The sequence below is a fragment of the Monopterus albus genome, unplaced genomic scaffold, assembly GCF_001952655.1.
Source record: "Monopterus albus unplaced genomic scaffold, M_albus_1.0 scaffold162.1, whole genome shotgun sequence".
In the NCBI taxonomy this organism is placed as follows: Eukaryota; Metazoa; Chordata; class Actinopteri; order Synbranchiformes; family Synbranchidae; genus Monopterus; species Monopterus albus.
Window position 1 is genome coordinate 839,133 of NW_018128042.1, and position 18,929 is coordinate 858,061.

Below are 18,929 nucleotides of genomic sequence, written 5' to 3' on the forward strand. Positions count from 1 at the left end.
ACGACTACAGGCCAGTGGCACTCACCCCAATCATTATGAAGTGCTTTGAGAGAGTGGTGCTGGCCCACATTCAGAGCAGTATACCGGACACCCTGGGCCACATGCAATATGTCTTCCGGCCCAACAGGGCCACCTCAGACGCCATCGTGGCTGCTCTCCCCTATTCCCTTTCTCACCTGGAAAATGGAGACTCCTACATCAGGATACTCTTCATTGATTACAGCTCCGCCTTCAACACAGTTATCCTCCACAAACTGTCCACACTTGGTCTGCACCCCACCCTCTGTGACTGGCTCCTGGACTTTGACTGGCAGACCCCAGACTGTCATGATTGGCAATAGGACTTCAGCCAGCATTATCACAAACATCGGCACCCCACAGGGATGTGTCCTCAGTCCCGTCCTCTACACCCTGTTCACCCACAACTGTGTCGCCTCCCACAAAGACAACATCATCCTAAAGTTCGTGGACAACACTGCAGTGATAGGTCACATCACTGGCAGGGACAAAGCAGCCTACAGGAGGGAGGTGGCTGGTCTGGTGTCATGGTGCAAGGACAATAATCTCAGCCTCAACACAGACAAGACGAAGGAGATAATAGTGGACATGAGGAAGGAGAGGAGATCTCATCGACCACTGCTCATCCGGGGGCTCGAAGTGGAGAGGGTGAGCAGCTTCAAATACCTGGGTGTCCACATCAGTGAGGACCTCACATGGACACATAACACTACACAGCTGGTCAAGAAGGCCCAATGGCGGCTGTACTTCCTGAGGAGGCTGAGGAGGTTTGGCATGTCACCTAGGATCCTTTTCAACTTCTACAGCTGCATCATTGAGAGCATCTTGACCAGCTGCATCACTGTCTGGTATGGCAGCACTACTGCTATGGACCGCAAGCGCCTGCAGAGAGTGGTAAAGACTGTGGAGAAGATCACTAGGACTCCACTGCCCTCTCTGCAGAGCATTTACCACCGCAGGGTGCGTAGGAAAGCTGCCTCCATCCTCAAGGACCTCACCCCTCCCCTCATACCCCTACCCTCCGGTCGGAGGCTCACAAGTGTGAAATACAGAACCTCTACATTAAAAAACTCTTTGCTGCTTTAAAGTGCCTTAGATTTGTGATTTTACTACCTATTTAGATGTGTTATTGCTCATCTGCTTTATATTTCATTTGTATTGTGTGGCATTCATGTGGACGGCAAAGTAAGAATTTCATTGTACAGGGAAACACGTTTCCTAACTGTGCATATAACAAACAAACACTTTGACCTTTGACCTTGATGCACGGAAAGATCTGCATCTTGGATTTTGAAGTTGGGGTTGGTGAAGTTCACACTGAAGTCAGAAATCTGACTTCAGAGGATGTTCCAGCTGAAATTTCCAACTGGGAACTTGGAAATACCGACTTCCAAACTCAACTGGAATGCACCATAGGGTCACGTGAGAGCTGGCTTCATTTCCCTGAGTGCTGAGCTCCTGACTGTGCTTCTCCCCTAATTCAGTACAATAAAATAACCTTTAACAAATCATTTAGTTGCAATAACAAACTAAAAATACATAAATAAAAATTTTTTTAAAAATTACCAATTAACCCTGTAAAGCTTAACACATCAAAAACTAGCCAGAACAGTCAACTTTTTTGGACATGAGATGTTTATTAAACCTTTTAACAAAATCCAAAAGAAAATTCAATATTCAAAATCCAAGATTTTTATTTGCCATGTATGCATAGACAGACATTTCAGGCATATAGAAATAAATGTGCCATATTATTTAGAATATTTTTATTTTGTTTGTATCACATTTGATAACATGGGGCATTTTTGGCGATCTGCTCAGAAGCTTGCATATCAAATATACAAATGGCTTTATAGGGTTTTAAGTTAATAATCAAACAACATTTGTTGAAATCTGAGACACTAAAAGTACACACCAACAATTTGTCAACATACCTGTTATAAATGAATAATTCCTATTTATGTTTTAAACACAGAAAATGCAATTAACAAAAGCTGGCACACATTAACACAAAATAGGTCAAATAACTGTCTAGGTGTCTGCATAGTGTTTTGGCTCTGTAGGTTTGTGAGTGCAGATGTACAACAACAGTTCAATAAAAACAAAAAGGCTACACAAACAGAACAACACTTCTGACATATGAAACTCAAGTAATGACAGGTTAGTAAATCTAATAATGTTCTTTTATCACTGTAATAAAAATATTTTTAATACATTTTAACAAATATTGCTCTTGGATATAGAAAATAAAGACTCCAGCTGCAGTACATTGAACTGTGAGGACACTTTTCTTTTGTAGCGGTAAGCTCTGACCTTTGTTTTGTAAAAAATATCAGAGTTAATTTACCTAAATGTAAAAAATAAAACATTTTCTAGAGCTGCAATGATTAGTCACTTAACTGATTAGTCACAAAAAATGCCCAAATTCCACAGGCTGTAGCTTCCCAAATGTGAGGATGTGATGATTTTCTTTGTCATACCTGATAGTAAAGTGAATATCTCTAGGCTTGGGATTGCTGGTTGAATAAAAAGACAACCTGAACACAGCAGCTTTGGCTGAGGGAAGTTATTTTTTCTCTGTTTTGATTGAACCATAATTGATTAATTGTCAAAATGATAAGCAGATTTATTGCTAACAAAAAAGAATTGTCATCTGCAGCCTTAATAATGTCGCAGAGTCTCCAAAGGCTCTCTTCATTTCAAAATCAGCAGTCTACTCCTTCAACATTCTTGAAACATACACCAGCTGCTATGAAATTTTACAAAGTAACCAGGGCACAAAGCCAGATGGCACAAATGTATTTGTGTTTTTTTGTGTGAATACAACATAATTCACTGGTAACATTGTACTATAAGCACATATTTCCACATCTGTAACATTTTGAAGCTGAATTATTACCAGCAATGCATGAAGGCCACTCTGACCATCATTTAATCATTTATTATAATCTCATGCTTGTACAAAATCAGCATTTAAGAAACATGACTAAATGATACTTGATATCACCATATTTTTTTAGCTGCAACAGGATTTTTCTATAGGATTGGGCAAACATTACTGACATATTACAGTAAAACAACCTTGGATGTTTGGCTTTTAGCTGCACATACACATGTTTGCCATTAGGTGGCTGCCTGGTGGTGTGGTGAAGGACTGTCCACTGTTGTGCCTTGTTATCCATTTCTTTTCTTCTAGCATTTATTGTGGAAATCTTTCATATCCCATTTTTAACAATTAAGTAAGAAACTGACTTAAATAACTTAAAATGTTGACTGTTTTCCTGTGAGCTCAATGGATTAATGCCTTAAAATGTGTTAGGGTTTGCCTAAACTATGTACAGTATATGCAGCATGTTAACACAAACTGCTCTTTCCTTGTATAATTTCACTGATCATTTTTAGCTATTTTCTATATCTATTAGAACTTTAACTTCCTTTTTATTTGTCTGTTAATCTGAATGAGGATTACATTTGACTGGGGATGGGTTCCCATAAATGATTCTGGCTCCGGACCCGGTACCAGAATCATAGTCCACAAAGCCATTACTGAATCTTAGATTAGATTTGGTAAACTTGAGGAGGACGAGAGGTTGGCTTCAGTACACTGCTGTATTATACCGTGTTGTGTGAGTCCTAGGATTCTGTGCAGCAGTGAGCTTCTTCACCTTCATGTCACATTAAGGGCATCCTGCAGAAAAAGTAATGATTGTTGTGTTGTGTTGTCTTACTTATGCAGCTGCAGCACAGCTTCCCAGTGATGGGCAATCCTCATTTTCATCAGATTGAGGAAATGGGAAAACCAGTGTGGACAGAGTTAATGTCACAGAGCAGTGACTAAAAGTGTGGTGAAAGACCTCTGCTCTTTCAGCCCAGTAGAACCTCTGTGGTTTAGATTTGATACTGAGGGAACTAAATAGTTATCATCTTTTCCCACCAAACAAACTATTTTAAGGGATGAAACTGGTGAATTTTTTTTTTCCCGTTTTTTTCCTCAACACATACAGGAACTAAATCCAGAGCAGAAATCCCAAGCATGCACAGCTGACTCGTTCTCACTTCAGAGATTGTAAAAAGTGATGGTCATTCTCAGCCTACATGCCGTTTGTGAAGAGGAAACATGTCACTCTGTTCAACCTTGTGACTCACTGGTGTGTTTTTAATAGTTTTTGAACAACAGTGGAGGTCTGCACAGACGAATAAGCTAAACCAGGTTTTGGATTCACAGCCATAAAACTCATTGCTGGTCTGAGATTTGTGAAAACAAGCAAAAAATAAAAATCACCGGCCTTATCCTTTAAGAGATAAGATAAAGAATTAGATAAGTGAATTTAACACTGGATTCAGATTCCACAGATTGCAATGAACCACATCCCCACATTTGGATCCTCTTTCTATTGGATGACAGAGCATCATCTCATTTATCCGTTCTCTCTCTCTCCCTCTGTCTCTCTCTCTTCTTTGCTCTCTGGCTCATGACTCTTGGAAAGCTCTGTTTCAGAGGAGAGTCTAACTGGTCCTGATCCGCCCTAAGAGTTCCGCTGCTGTACAAACACTTTGGTTCAGGACTTGTGGATCAAAGAGAAGCCAGGCCCCATGTTTGGATTTGCGAGCGTCTCAGATATGCTGAATCCAGCGCTTTGAAAATCACCAAGCAGTACAGGGCTGAACTTTCAGAGAGACTTGAATAAGCAGTGCATCAGCAGAAAAAGTGTGGAGAGGAGAGAGACGAGGACACTGAGGGGAGGGGGGCTCGGCTTTAAAAAGTTAATTATACCAACTAAGTGTAGCTCTGCTACATTTTTTTCTTTTAAGAGTTACAGACACCAGGATCATCCTGCGCTGACGCGGCTGGTCGGCAGGAAGCGGCTGGGGGGGGCGGGGGTCCTGGGGGTCGTTATGGTTCTGGTGCTGGTCATCCTCATCCCAGTTCTGGTAAACTCAGCGGGAACAGCGGCGCACTACGAGATGCTCGGTACCTGTCGGATGGTGTGCGACCCGTACGGCACCAAATCTCCCACCAGCACCGCCACAGCGGACACGGTCCGAGACAACAGCCTGGTGCATTCTTTACCCACATTTATCCAAGGTCCGAAAGGCGAACCGGGACGGCCGGGTAAGGCAGGTCCAAGGGGACCTCCCGGTGAGCCTGGACCACCTGGCCCAATGGGGCCGCCAGGAGAGAAAGGTGAACCGGGTAGACCTGGTTTGCCAGGACCTCCGGGATCCAGCGCAGCTGCCGGTGCAATTAGCGCGGCCACCTACAGCACCGTGCCCAAGATCGCCTTTTACGCAGGGCTGAAAAAGCAACACGAGGGCTACGAGGTGCTCAAGTTTGACGACGTCGTCACCAACTTGGGAAACCACTATGATCCGACCACCGGGAAGTTCACGTGTTCCATCCCCGGGATTTATTTCTTCATTTACCACGTCCTGATGCGCGGAGGAGACGGCACTAGCATGTGGGCTGATCTGTGCAAAAACAACCAGGTAACACAAACTCCAATTGTAGTAGCACACATTCACGACACAGTTTAACGCTTTCCACCCCAGTTAATCTCCATATAGCAGCTGTTATTATTAATGCCAAAGCACCATAAAATAGGACAACATCTAGAGGTGTCACTCAGCAGATTAGGCAGCAGGTGTAAGACTGATCTAACAACACAGTGACAAACGGGAGTCTGTCCGTGCGTTGGTGGACACAAACATTTGTACAAGGGGCTGGTACCAAAAAGGGGGGAATGAGAAACATAAGATGTAAAGCCTGCTCAATGAACTATATGGGCTGATGGGGTAAATGGGACACAGAGTGGTAGCCTAGTTACTTCTGTGATAGTAGGAATATCCTCCTGTCACTGAGTAGAAGTTTGAACATCCTGAGTCCCGATAGTTGTCTAAATGTTAGACTAGTTCCGCTGAACTGCCTGTCGACCTGTAAGCTGAATTCCTCAGGACAGCTGTGCTACCAGGGCCCATTGGGCAATTGTACCTTTGATATATGATCTTCATTTAATCTGATTTCTTTGGAACTGTTTGCAACTTTCATTAAATCAAAACAAGAGTGGAGTGGCAATTTCTCTGTGAACTCAGGAGGTTTAAATGAACATTTCTCCGTCTTTTCCTTCTTCTTCTCACCCAGTAATCGCAGTGAATATATATTTTAGGTAAACTAGCAACAGCACATTGTACAAATATTCAAAACTGTAAATGTCTTCATACGTCATTGTACCTAACAGGTTTCTATTCTAAAGAATACATTACTCTGTTTTTTACTATATCATTTATTTTATTTAGAATGTGTTTATTGTGTATATTACAGTATATATTAACCCATTTTCTGTTCTACTTATTCTTTACTCATGTATATATGTATATATTTCATTTACTTATAATCTATATCTGCTACTGTAACCAGAATCTCCCTTTTCTGGATTATTGAAGATATTTATTTATCTATGTATGACATTCAAATCAAATTCAATAAATTAAAAATGAATATATAGTTTAGATAAATATACATTTTGCAGTCACTCTGTAGTAAACTCCAAATGTTACTGTAGCATTCCACTAAGGTTCCTGTGTGCCAGCTTCATTCCAATTTGATTGGTTAGTTTTTGGAATATACCTGAAAATAACATTATGTTATGTTTATTTCAATTTAATGAGAAAAAAAATGCTTGTTTTGCTTTTGAGATACTTCTACACATCTGTTCGTTTGTGATTTTCACAACATTTTCTGTAACAACAAATAGTTTCCTGCATGTTATGGGACAGTTACCAAATGTAAAGTACAATAATTCTTTTCAACTACTGCAAAAGCAAAATCAAACAAATAAACAAAACCAAAATAATACAATACTATATTCTACATTCACTGTTACAACTATAACTAATGACTAATAAAAAATGATAATAATGATAACGATGCAAAAATAATGCCTAAGGACCTTGAAAGTCCCTTTGCTGCCTGGTGTCTCCTCTGCAGTGTTTGTTCCATCACTGTCCTGCTCTCTGTGCATCTCTGTAGTGATCAGGCTGTCAGCAGCAGATCTAATCTCGGGGGCAAACCAGGGTTGCAGTGTCGCTCCACCAAGCACATCCCTCCTGCCTGTCAGCCTGCTGCTGTAATGCTGCTGCAGACCGCGCCAAACACAGCAAACATGTTTGGGATTAACCCAGCAGAGCTTCATGCCATGACAAATCAGATGCTGAAAGACATGTTTCAATTGGGACTAATGCTGAGAGACTTGACATCAAAAAACACAGTTCTGTGTAAATGATCAACACACACTGAGACTGCCCATTGCCTTGATTTACAATCCATTCATTTGGTTTAACTGAAATAAGTCACCTCTATTTACTCAAACAATTGTCTGAGTTCTAACAATAATTTGTTTTTATTTATTTCAATCATTTTATAAAATCGCTATCATTTGAGTCATTTCTAGATCAGCAATCAACTGCATTTTATGTTGTTTCAAATACAGACACATTACACCCATCAGCATAGTTTTCACCTGTTTTCCAAAAAGTGCATCATGAAACATCACATGCATTGGAAACAGAGATAATATTTTAGAGTGCAAACACTGGGAAAGACGTTTATAACAACCTCTGGAGACTTCTGCCAGTCAATTCAGTGTATATAAATATTTCAGTCCATACTGTTAGGTGTGGCAGAAGGACAGAAGTTATTTCATATAAGGCTTTTTTTTTTAGGAAGATCTATTAGCTCCTATGTAAGTATAATCAATAACAACAATAGCAGTGGTCCACACCTAAAAAGCCCCTAAGATTAATTGTGTCCTTGTTGAAGTCTGTGGAATAATGCAGAGGCATCTTGTGCCAAGTCTGAAGTTTGTGTGGGACCATAATGCCAGACACAACTTCACATTACTGCAGTAGTCTGTAGGGTCGCTCATTATCAGGCCCTTTTTCTTGAAATTCCTAGAGTACCAGGTAGAGAATGCAAATGAGTTGTCTGCATGAAAAGTAGCTTAGAGGCACTTCCTCATCAGGAAAAAAGTTTCATAGATAAAACTAGAGATAGCAGAGTGAAAGTGTGAATATGCATGCACTCTAATAATCTGATGTTAACTTGGTTGAGATAAAAGTTATCACATACAACTGTTGATAGATCTGACAGTTAACTGCCTCTATTAAGTGAGATTATAAAAATGCAAGTTTCTCTCGAAGTTATAGTGACTGCTCTACTACAACTGTAAAACAAAAATAGTTTGTCATCCTTAACCAGTAGAATAAAAGATAATAACTACATACTTTCTGATATATGGAAAAAGAAAGAAAGTATTCAGCAATATTAATACTGAAATATTCATGTAATCAGAACAAAACCAAACTAAAAATATGGAAGAATAAAAATGTGTTCTGAACACTTAAAAGGAGAGACATTGACACTATGAACACAAGGCAATGAGAAGCAAGGAAGAGGCTGGGAGTCCTGGAGGATACAGATCTAGATTCAAAAAATCTGGAATGAGGCACCAACACCAGGAGGAGAGATAGAGAGAGGTCCCAGGATGCCTGATGCTCCAGCACAGAAAGCCTGAGTGAAAGAGACGACAAGAGAGAGAGAGAGGTACACAGCTGGGACGCTCGTGTTCAAAAGAACAAACTAACAAGGTTAGAGAGATGCGGTGGTTTTGAAAAACATCTGCACTAATCCCCTCGGCAGGAAAACATGGACTAGACTGTACATAACTAGGTTTGAACTGAGACTGGGACTAAATCGCTGGAGGGAGACCAGTAACAGGTACAAGGTCTGGCATAATCAAATAATAAGCCACTTACAGAACAGATGAGTTTTAAGTTTGGATTGAAATGCCTCTACAGAGGTAAAGTGTCTGATATCAGCAGGGAAGTTATTCCAGAAGAAGGGGACACACTAATCTGCAGACTTCACTGTAACTCTCATGACAGACAGGAGCCATGCATTCTCACAGTGGAGAGCACAGAATAAGGTTTGAGGAGATCAGACAGGTATAAACAGTGATGCCCATTTACGTTTTTATATGTCGTTGGAAACACCTTAAAGTCTTATGTGACCTGGATAGGAATGAAGGGACACTAAAACTAGTGCACTATGGTCAGATTTTATTAGTTAAAATTCTAGCTGCATCATTCTGAACCATCTGAAGACTTTTATTACTCGTATGTGGCAGGCCTGAGGACAAAACATGCTAATAATTGAGGCTGGATGACATACAAGGAGTTCTCTGCATGTGCCATGGGTAGAAAAGACTGAATTTTAGTTAACATTACAAGGGTGAAAAAAGGTGGAGACATCCTGAATGTGCTGATCAAAAGAGAGGGTAGGATCAAATGTAACTCCAAGATTCTTGGCTGTTGGACTTTGAGAAATCACACAGCTGTAGAGAGTGACTGTTCACTGATCAAACTGTTGTCTCTCACTTTTATCTGAATTGAGCAGGACATTTTGTGACATTCAGCTTTGAAAAGCTGTGAACAGCAGACAAACAAGCCTCTAATTTTATAATTTGAGAAGGACCATCTGCTTTTACAGTCACTGTCGTAGGAGTGGAAATGATTTCCATGACTGTGTGTAATTTGGCCAAGGGGCAAAATACAGTTTAAAGAGAGTAAAGAAGAGGCTTGAAAATAGAGCTCTGGTGAAAGATCCTACAAGTACAGAGGTGGAATCTGAATCCATCTTAAGCAGAAGATCATTCACCACTTTTGCAAGTGCAGTTTCAGTAAAGTGACAGGCCCTGAAGGTTGCACGAAAGGTTTCAAAAAGATTATCGTTTGATAGGTGGGATGAAAGCTGCTGCTCTTTGTAGTACTTTTGAAAAAAAAAGAAATGTTACTTCTTGTTGATTGGAGACTCTGACTCAAATTGTGTGTGTGTGTTTTTTTTAAGCAGAGGTTGGGTCTAATCTCATTTCACTATAAATAAAGTGAGCTTTTGTGTGAGTTTTTTCACAGTGTCTAAAAGAAACCTGGGATTGTGTTTATTGTTACTGGTTAAGTGAGTCAAATGTGTACCTCCAGCAGCAGACAGGGTATGCCTGTATTTCAGTGTACACTCCTACCGTTGGAGTTAGAACACTTCCAGTTCTGATCCTCACCATTTGTGTTCCAGTTTCCTTCAGGTCTGCTTAAGACCATATATTTTTTCAGTAATCTAGGGTGCAGACCTGTTTGATTGTCTGGTTTTGATAGTGACAGATGGTACAATCTTCAACGGTCTTTCACAACAGCAAAAGGAGCCAGGACCACAGGTAGTCACTCACCAGAGCAGCTAAAGTTGACCAGCATTACAAGGACAGGCTAGTGTCGCTTTACATTTGCCAAGAAAGTGATCTGACACAACTAATATGACTGAAGAAACAGTCAGATCAGCAGCCACTGGGTAGATCAGGTCAGGGGTGTTAAGGCAGTGAGTAGGTGCACGCACCAAAAGCATCAATAAGTGACAGGAAGGAGTTGCTTAGTGTATCACAGGCCTTATTGAAATCACCTATTTTTCAAACCTCATGTAACAAGGTCTGGTATAAACTGTCCAAATTCTTCCAAAATGCATTAATAAGGGTCAGACTGGTCTATATAGACCACGAGGGGAAATGGCTGGAAAGAAAGGTGTTCTCTGTGGGTATTCCAACAGCAGCTGAGTCAGGTGCTTCTCAGATCCAGGGCAGCAAACATATGAAAAGAGATACGACTGGAGCACACTGACTGATTTGCTGCATTTAATGGTGCAAACAAATCAGACTAATATTTCAACACTGTGGTGTGTTCTTCATGAGAGTCAGCCAGAACAAAGGCATAGGGCAAACCCATATATACTTAAATCATGAATAGGTGTGAGCTTCTTACTGGACAACAGAGGTTCAAACTCAGGGATCAGAGCCCATGTGTAGAAGCAACACATCTCAGCAACAAGGCAAACATTAAAACACATGCACAAATACAGTACATAAGGAAAAATTCATACATATTCAATAATGACTTCAAAATAAAGCCATAATATGGTCATATTTGGCTCATCACTTAAAGAAAGCATGGCAAATTAAGGTTCAACTGGGTGTGAATCCAGTATGCCTCTCTTCGAAGCAGTGTATTCACAATGTCTCCCTCTACCTCTAGGGGAAGGTGAAATATTTTCAATACCCCAAATTTAGATGAGGCTGCAGAACCACGGTTTGCCATAGTATATTCTATATTTTCCCTTTGTACTGCAGTTTTATGTTCAGAAATACAAGTCTTTAAAAGGTCTCTCTGTTTGTCCAGTATGCACCAAGCTGTAGGGACAGTTCAGCATGTATGCTACTACAGTTTATGAAAGGTTTTATATTGTTTTTTTTAATCCATGTGCATGGATGAGTAACATACAGTATTTGTTATTTGTAGAGTTTGACCACTGTGCACAGTAACCACAGCAGAAAAAAAGCCCATGGGCTGCTTAGGCAACCAGGAAGCAGTGTGTTTTAGTAGTATAAGATCAGTGTGCTTCAGTTGTATCTCTTTCAAAATGCCAGGAGTTTGTTGTCCTGGACAAAGCCATTAAGATTAAGATGATTGTAAAACAACAGCTTCAGAAGTGCAAAAAGTAGTTTTAAATTTTAGGTTAAACTAAAAATAGATGTGAATTTTACTAATTAAACAAACCCACCACAGACTGCTGGTAGGAGATAGGATGTAACGTGTCAAAGTTGCTGTGTTCAGCCAACTATCTCTCTTTCTGGGTATCTGTATTCTTACACAGTAACTGCAATAATAAGGGACATAGTCAAAATGCACTTAATGGTAGAGAATAGAGTTGCCACAAAGGAGGCACTCAGGTAAATACTGGTAAAGATGCAAAGTTAAACTCCGTTTCTGTAATTTATGTCAGACAGTAATTCAGTTTTTGTGCTTGCATCCGTTTGGTTTCCTGCCTCCTAAATAAGTTTAGCTGGGTTTTGTGTTGCTGTTGAAGTTATGTTTATGCAGTGCAAGTACTGTAGCACTGTGCAATTTTTAGTACCTGTTTAAAAGCATTAAATTAATGCAATGCCAAAAAATATAACAATAAATAATACTCTTAATCAGGTGTAAAGATTATTTTATATCAAAGTATCAAAGTTTGGATTTAAAAAATTCTCTAAACAGGATCAACAGATGAGAGTGACGACTGTGGATAAGAGATGTTTCTTCCAGCTGCTGCCAGGAGCTGGTCAGATAATTGTGACACTGTTCCTTTCTGTTCTGTTACCAGCAACTCAGGCATTGATTTCACAGATAAACAAACAGCAGCACAATCAGCAGAGCTGGTAGTTTTCCACAGAACTCAGCCTTTGCCTAACTAAAAACATGTATTTCTCTGGTATTGCAAGTGACCACAATATACTGTATATTAGCTTCTGTGAGTGAACTACAGACAAGAGAGTGCCTCAGATGGTAGGCCTGTATGAGACAGTTTAAAAACATGACAGAGTAATGAATACAAGCCATCGAACAAAATCATACACCTTCTCTGAAATACTTCTATGGATCAGATTTTTTTTTTTTACATAGTGATATTCTGTGCATCTCAGCCACCCTGTTGATCTGTGTGGTTTGTGCTCTTCTTCTTTCCTTTGCCCCTCTTCTCATGTGTCCTCTAAGACAGGCCTGTTTTTTCCTCCATGTTTCGATTTTGCAGGTTAAAAAAAGCGAGATTACATTAATGAAGCAGACTGACCACATTATAAACTCATTCTTGGAGTGACAGACCAGTTAAAACACACTAAGATATGCTGGGGATTGAACCCAAGAGCTCGTGCATGTGAAGTATGTGTGGTACATCACTTCATATGTTTTTCTTTGCCATAATTTTCTCCATGTTGTCCTCAGTATAAAGCTTCTTCATTGCTCTGATTTCACTCTGGTTAGGTGTAAAACAGAAGTCATGGAAGATCTGAGCTGTCACAGCAGCACTATGTTCCAACAGAGCAGCAGTCTTTTGTTACACAGAGTGGGCACAACTATTTTAAGGTCTGTGGGTACTTCACACTGTGATGTTACACTGCACTACGTTCAGTTAGAGCCCTGAAATCAGCCGACTAGTGACATCCAAATTATATTCATACCCCAGCAGCACATTAATCATAATAATAGAGAAAAGCTTGATGTTGATGCCTGCCCATCTTCAGCACTGACGCACTTCAGTGAAATCTCTGTGACAACCCTGGAACATGTTGCATGTTCAAAATCTTCTACCTGCCCTTCAGACAGGATTTCCACTTGGTTTTTAAAAGCAGAATTGCAGACAATTGGTCCAGATATTTTAGCTATTACTTGCTCTTTGTCCTCTGACTTTTTTCCCTCCAGTTTTAAGCACGTCACTGTTTACTACCTTTTAAAGAACCCCTACTTAGATCCGTTGCAAGCAATTTTAGATCCATCTCTGAACTCTCATTTTTATTCAAAACTTTAGCAAAAGCAGCTTCAACACAACTGATTCAAATGATGACCATTCATCAAGTGGCAGAAAAATTTTATTGCTATGCAAATGATACACCTCTGTAGGTCCCTTTAAAGCCCGGTAGCATTGGTTTCTGGTGTTATGCCTGACCTTGCAGAAATATAATATTGGATGTCAAATATTTCCCTGCAGTTCATTGATACCAACTTTAAAATAATTACAATTACACTTTCTGGCCCTAGCACTAGTAGAATTTATAATCTCTCATCTAGTCTGGGTGTTTTATCTAAAACAGCTGCCATGTCCTGCCTTAAGACTTTACTGCTTGTTTTAAGGCTTTGAACGGTCAGACTCCTGCTTATATCTGTAATGTGCTGACTTCCTGACTCTGTTTATCAAGGTGCATTAAGAAACCTTTAACCCATCACGCACAGTTTGAGTCATTGGTATATTTCACTCTCCACATCATGTCCTTTGATATAGTTGATTACATCTCTAATGTTTGTGTATGTGTTTGTATAAGTTGCTGACCTTAACCGTAACACTAACCAAACAGTTTTTACTCATTTAGCTGCTGAAACTTATAGTCTATTAATATAAAAAAGCAGAAGAAAAGGAGAGCTTCTTGGAACTAGTGTTCTGAAGTCAGACAAAAAAAGGTAATGGGCATGAAGCTTTGGAGATCAACAAACAAAAGATACTGAAGCACTCATCTTATGAACAAAGTTAAAATGCCTTTAATTGGCATGCTCAATGTCCAAGGTATTTAAATAGTAACTTCAACACATTTCAGCATCTAGTCTTCCTCAGCAAGTAACAACACATGACAAACAGTCCAAGTGAAACATATGCAAGTAAGTAACACTAATGAACAACAGGTGAAGTCGTTTAGTCATCAAGACATCACCAGTCTGGTGAGACAGCTAGCACGTCCCTCCTTTGTGAAGAAAAGGGGAGGGGCAGAAACGAAAAGATATACACGTATAATATAACTGCAAACACCTAACAGAAAAATCAGCATAAATGAACCAAATAAACCAGTCATAAATAATGTGTTAAATCTAAATCTTCATTAAGGCCCAGATATTGAGCGGCCTTAAGCTTGAATACTCCGAAACATTCCCCCAATTAAGTAATTTAATTCTATCCCCTTTATAGATTCTGAAGTATGATCAATGCCTATAGTTTTCAGAATAGATGGGTTCCTATTATGTTTCTTTTTAAAGTATCATGCTATGAGATAGTCTTCATTCACAGTCCTCATTGCATATTTATATTCTGCAAACCTAGCTTATAATCTTCGTTTTGTTCTTTGTATATATATAAAAAAAACTCTGCAAAGAGGACACTAATTTGTTTATAGCAAATGTCATCTTACAATTAATGAAATGTCTTATTTCATTAGTATTATCATCACAAATACTTGGAAAGGTTTTACATTTTAGAACATTAGGGCAGTGACTACAAGGACCATAGTGAAAACATCCTACAGGTTTAGAGCGAAGCCAGGTAGTTTTAGGATCCGCAGGTAAATAACTATGTATAAGTTTATCACTTAAAGTAGGTGAATGTTTAAAACTAAATATAGGGAGTCCTGTAAAAATCTGTTCAAATGTAGCATCACATTGAAGTATATTCCAATTCTTTTTGATGCTATTTTTAATTTTATATGCTTCTGTGTTAAACTTAGCGGAGAAGAAAACTCTTTGCTGATTTGTCTAGAATTTCCTTCTTGTAGAAGATCCTGACATTGTAAATCCTTGGCTTTCCTCCTTTTCTTTTGGATGACTGATTTTTCACAACCTTTTTGAATAAAGCAATCCTCCATCTCCTCAGCTTTCTGATCAAATCATCTTCATTATCACAAATTATGGGCTGTGGGTTTTCTGTAAACAGTAGAGTGTTCTTCTTTATCCTTAGAAATTTCTAAGCCCAAAAAGTGAATAAGTTCAATATTGTACTCTAAAGAGAGTTTTATATTTTGATTAGTTTTATCGAGGTACTGATGAAAGGACAACAAATCTTCCCAGATTAATATCACACCATTAGCATCTTCTCCAGTAAATTATCTTATCCGAAAATGGATGTTTAGAAGAATCAAACACAGTCATTTTCCCCCTTGCCCATACATATGAAGTTTTTGAATATTTACTCTTAAGGCCACTCAATATCTGGGCCTTAATGAAGATTTAGATTTAACACATTATTTATGACTGGTTTATTTGGTTCATTTGTGCTGATTTTCCTTTTAGGTATTTGCAGTTATATTATACGTGAATACAGTATCTTAATTTTGTTTCTGCCCCTCCCCTTTTCTTCACAAAGGAGGGACGTGCTAGCTGTCTCACCAGACTGGTGATGTCTTGATGACTAAACAACTTCACCTGTTGTTCATTAGTGTTACTTACTTGCATATGTTTCACTTGGGCTGTTTGTCATGTGTTGTTACTTGCTGAGGAAGACTAGATGCTGAAATGTATTGAAGTTACTTTTTAAATACTTTATTCATTGAACGTACCAATTAAAGGCATTTTAACTTTGTTCATAAGATGAGTGCCATGTTATCTTTAGACTATTAATATGTTCCAGATAAAGAAATTATTAATTTATTTTTGTTACTTTGCCTTTATTGATAGTGATTGTAGAGACAGAAACAAGACATGTAGGGATAAAGAGGGTTATGACTTACAGCTAAGGTCCCCAGAGAGAAGCTGGGAGCTTTGCTATATGTCTTAATCATATAGCATACAACATAACTCAGCTCCCAAAAATGATATCTGTATTGAACCTATGGCATTTCCTTTTTGTTAGTCTTTTCTCTTCTGACACCTCTGGCATAAATTTTACGTTGCTAATTACTCACAAGGCTCTGAGAATAGCAAATCTGTCAGTGAGCCGATCAGCATGAGCACTTTGTCTGCTTTGACTGATTTTTTCTTAGTGTCTTGTGGAACTGTTCCACCACTTCATTTTCAGCTACAAGCGTTGTCACTGCGTGCAAAGCTCAACTCAGAGTCTGTGAAATTCTATGCATTCACCAAATCAATCACTGAATGAAATATGGTCTGAAAGGGTCCGATGTAAACAGGGTGCAACAGCTTCATGCTGTAAATGTCCTAATTCTAAAGCAGGGCTTTAAACTTCTTGAGTTTTTGATATGTTCACTTAATGTGCATGATTTGTGCACGCTTGTGTGCTTGTGTGTGCATTGCTGCAGGTGCGTGCTAGTGCCATACCAGAATTATGACTATGCCAGTAACAGCGCTGTGCTACATCTGGAGCCAGGAGATGAGGTCTACATTAAACTAGACGGAGGGAAAGCTCATGGAGGCAACAACAACAAGTACAGCACCTTTTCTGGATTCATCATCTATGCTGACTAGACAGCAACATATTTGTTCCCTCAGCTATTTTAGGCCCGATGGTCCTGTCCTTCTACACATTTTCCTCTGCAAGTAAGATGCTTAGACTTACACTTTTAAACGTGTGGAGAAACCAATATAAATCAGCCTCTATAACCCATGTATCATTTTATCTTTTACATTCTGCCACAGTGGAAGTGACTTTTGACAGTGACATCAATGAAATGGCTGGTTTGTTACAGTGTGGGATAGAGTCACATCCTCTTTTGAAACCATTACATCACACTTGAATGTGATGTCTTTCTGTTAATGTAGCGCTGACATGAAATGATGGCGGTAAAGGGAAGAGGAAAACGTTTGTGTGCGTGCATGTGTCGGGGGTGTGGGAAAAGTAAAAAGAATGAATGTCAATTACTGCCAGGTAATTGGCCCTCTGATGATTTTGTGCAGCACCTATTATAATAAACTATAATCATGGTGATAATAACACAGAAATATTTGTTGATTTATGCCAAAATTTAGGGAACATGTTTAATAAATTGTATGTGAAAACATGACTGTAGCTGAGGCCCCTGATGAGTTTTTTTTTTCTGATGGCGTTCAGGGAAACAGTAAGTGGAAGAAGGAAGTGAGGGCAGACATGCTGAACATCTGACAACTGTTTTTGGAAAAAAAAAAATTTGGACTGAAAGTGAGGCTCTGTCCCAATGCCCACACTCTTAAATGTGCATTCAGGTGATGGCGGGTAGCAGATACTAACACAGTACACTTAACCCACAGATGATGCTTATTTCTTCTGCTGCCTGTTCAGCTATTGGCAGCACTGCATCTATAGACTAGTTTTAGAACTGATAGAAATCATCAGAGCAGACGTGTAAGTTTAAATTTATGACATGTTGGAAAGCAAATACAATATTTGGCCTGGGGTAGCCAACTACAAAGGAATATACATCTGGGTGAGCTAGACCTGATGACTTATCAGGTAGGCTGTAATGGCTCTCTCAGATGGCTGTAGCTAGTATTTGCTTTCCTTCTGACTCAGAGATAAGCATGTGAAATGATTTGACTGAAATCATGATTATTCAGAGCTCTCTCTGAGGCCAACCAGTTGCCCCATTGATGCCTTTTAATGTGACTTTTCGTTTCTTTGGACCTCTACAATAGAGGTAATGATAGCAAAATTAGCATTAGCTATATTGTCCCCATACCCACCTTTAGAGGAAATACAGCAGGTTAAAAAAAGAAGTTATCCTTTAACACTGGTTATATAGTAAGTGTGTTCACATGGATAGTGTCGTTGAAACGGACACTAAACAGCCACTTGCTTTCTTCGTTCGCTGCTGAAACTGACCACTGAACCTTTGGTTTAGAAGGTCACTCACTCATAATGCTGTGCCTTCAGTGAAGTAATGGAGCACGGTGAGGTGTCAATACAATACATGTAATAAAGAAGCCTGGATTCCCTGAACGTCAGTTACTTTCAGGGCATAGATCATTGTTTGTCATTACAGGCAAAAGCATTATGCAGAAGAAGTAGAGAACAATTTATCAGTGTTGTATCTTAAAGATAGAAAATGTGGATCACTGTTACTGGAATTGTGTAAATACTGTAGTGATACAAAGTGTTCTTATTTTTTCTGTCTACCTTATGTACAGAGGAGCACAAAATAAATCATTTAAAAATATTCTATTAATTAACTCTAAGTCAGTAATCTGATTGTCTCAACGTTATAGCCTTACAGTACCAGTGTATTGGTGTGAAAGGCATATGTGTGGTAGATACAGTATCAGGTGTGTGCAATATTATACAGACTTTGCACTTTTCTTCTGTCTTACAACAGTTACTTGTGTACTGTTACCTAAACAATGTCATCATTAAATGGACAGAAGCAACACTGCATCTGTGAATTGTGTTGATTTGTTTGTTGTCCAGACATCCTCAGGGAACATTTGTGTTTTTAACAGTAAGTCTCTCTATTGCAATTCATCTTCTTAATTATGAAGTAAAAATAATGGTATTATAATAGACAACTGGCACACCTTGTACAAGTAACCATTACATTTTACAAATATGCAAACTGTCTTTGTAAATCACACAGAGAGTATACATTTGTGCACAGGTG

General features: G+C 39.1%; 1 protein-coding gene across 2 annotated transcripts; it reads left to right on the forward strand.

Annotated features, from left to right (window-relative positions):
- Nucleotides 1-4,841: 4,841 nt before the first annotated feature.
- On the forward strand, nt 4,842-18,685 carry c1ql3a (complement component 1, q subcomponent-like 3a). Of its 2 annotated transcripts, none has more exons than XM_020615312.1 (2): nt 4,842-5,547; nt 16,684-18,685. In XM_020615312.1, the coding sequence occupies exons 1-2, from the start codon at nt 4,915-4,917 to the stop codon at nt 16,825-16,827; spliced, it is 777 nt and encodes a 258-aa protein (XP_020470968.1). In that variant the 5' UTR covers nt 4,842-4,914; the 3' UTR covers nt 16,828-18,685. The 2 variants fall into 2 exon arrangements, with proteins under 2 accessions (XP_020470968.1, XP_020470967.1); XM_020615311.1 differs by lacking the exon at nt 16,684-18,685 and adding an exon at nt 7,046-7,083 and having other exon boundaries at nt 4,842-5,505.
- Nucleotides 18,686-18,929: the final 244 nt, after the last annotated feature.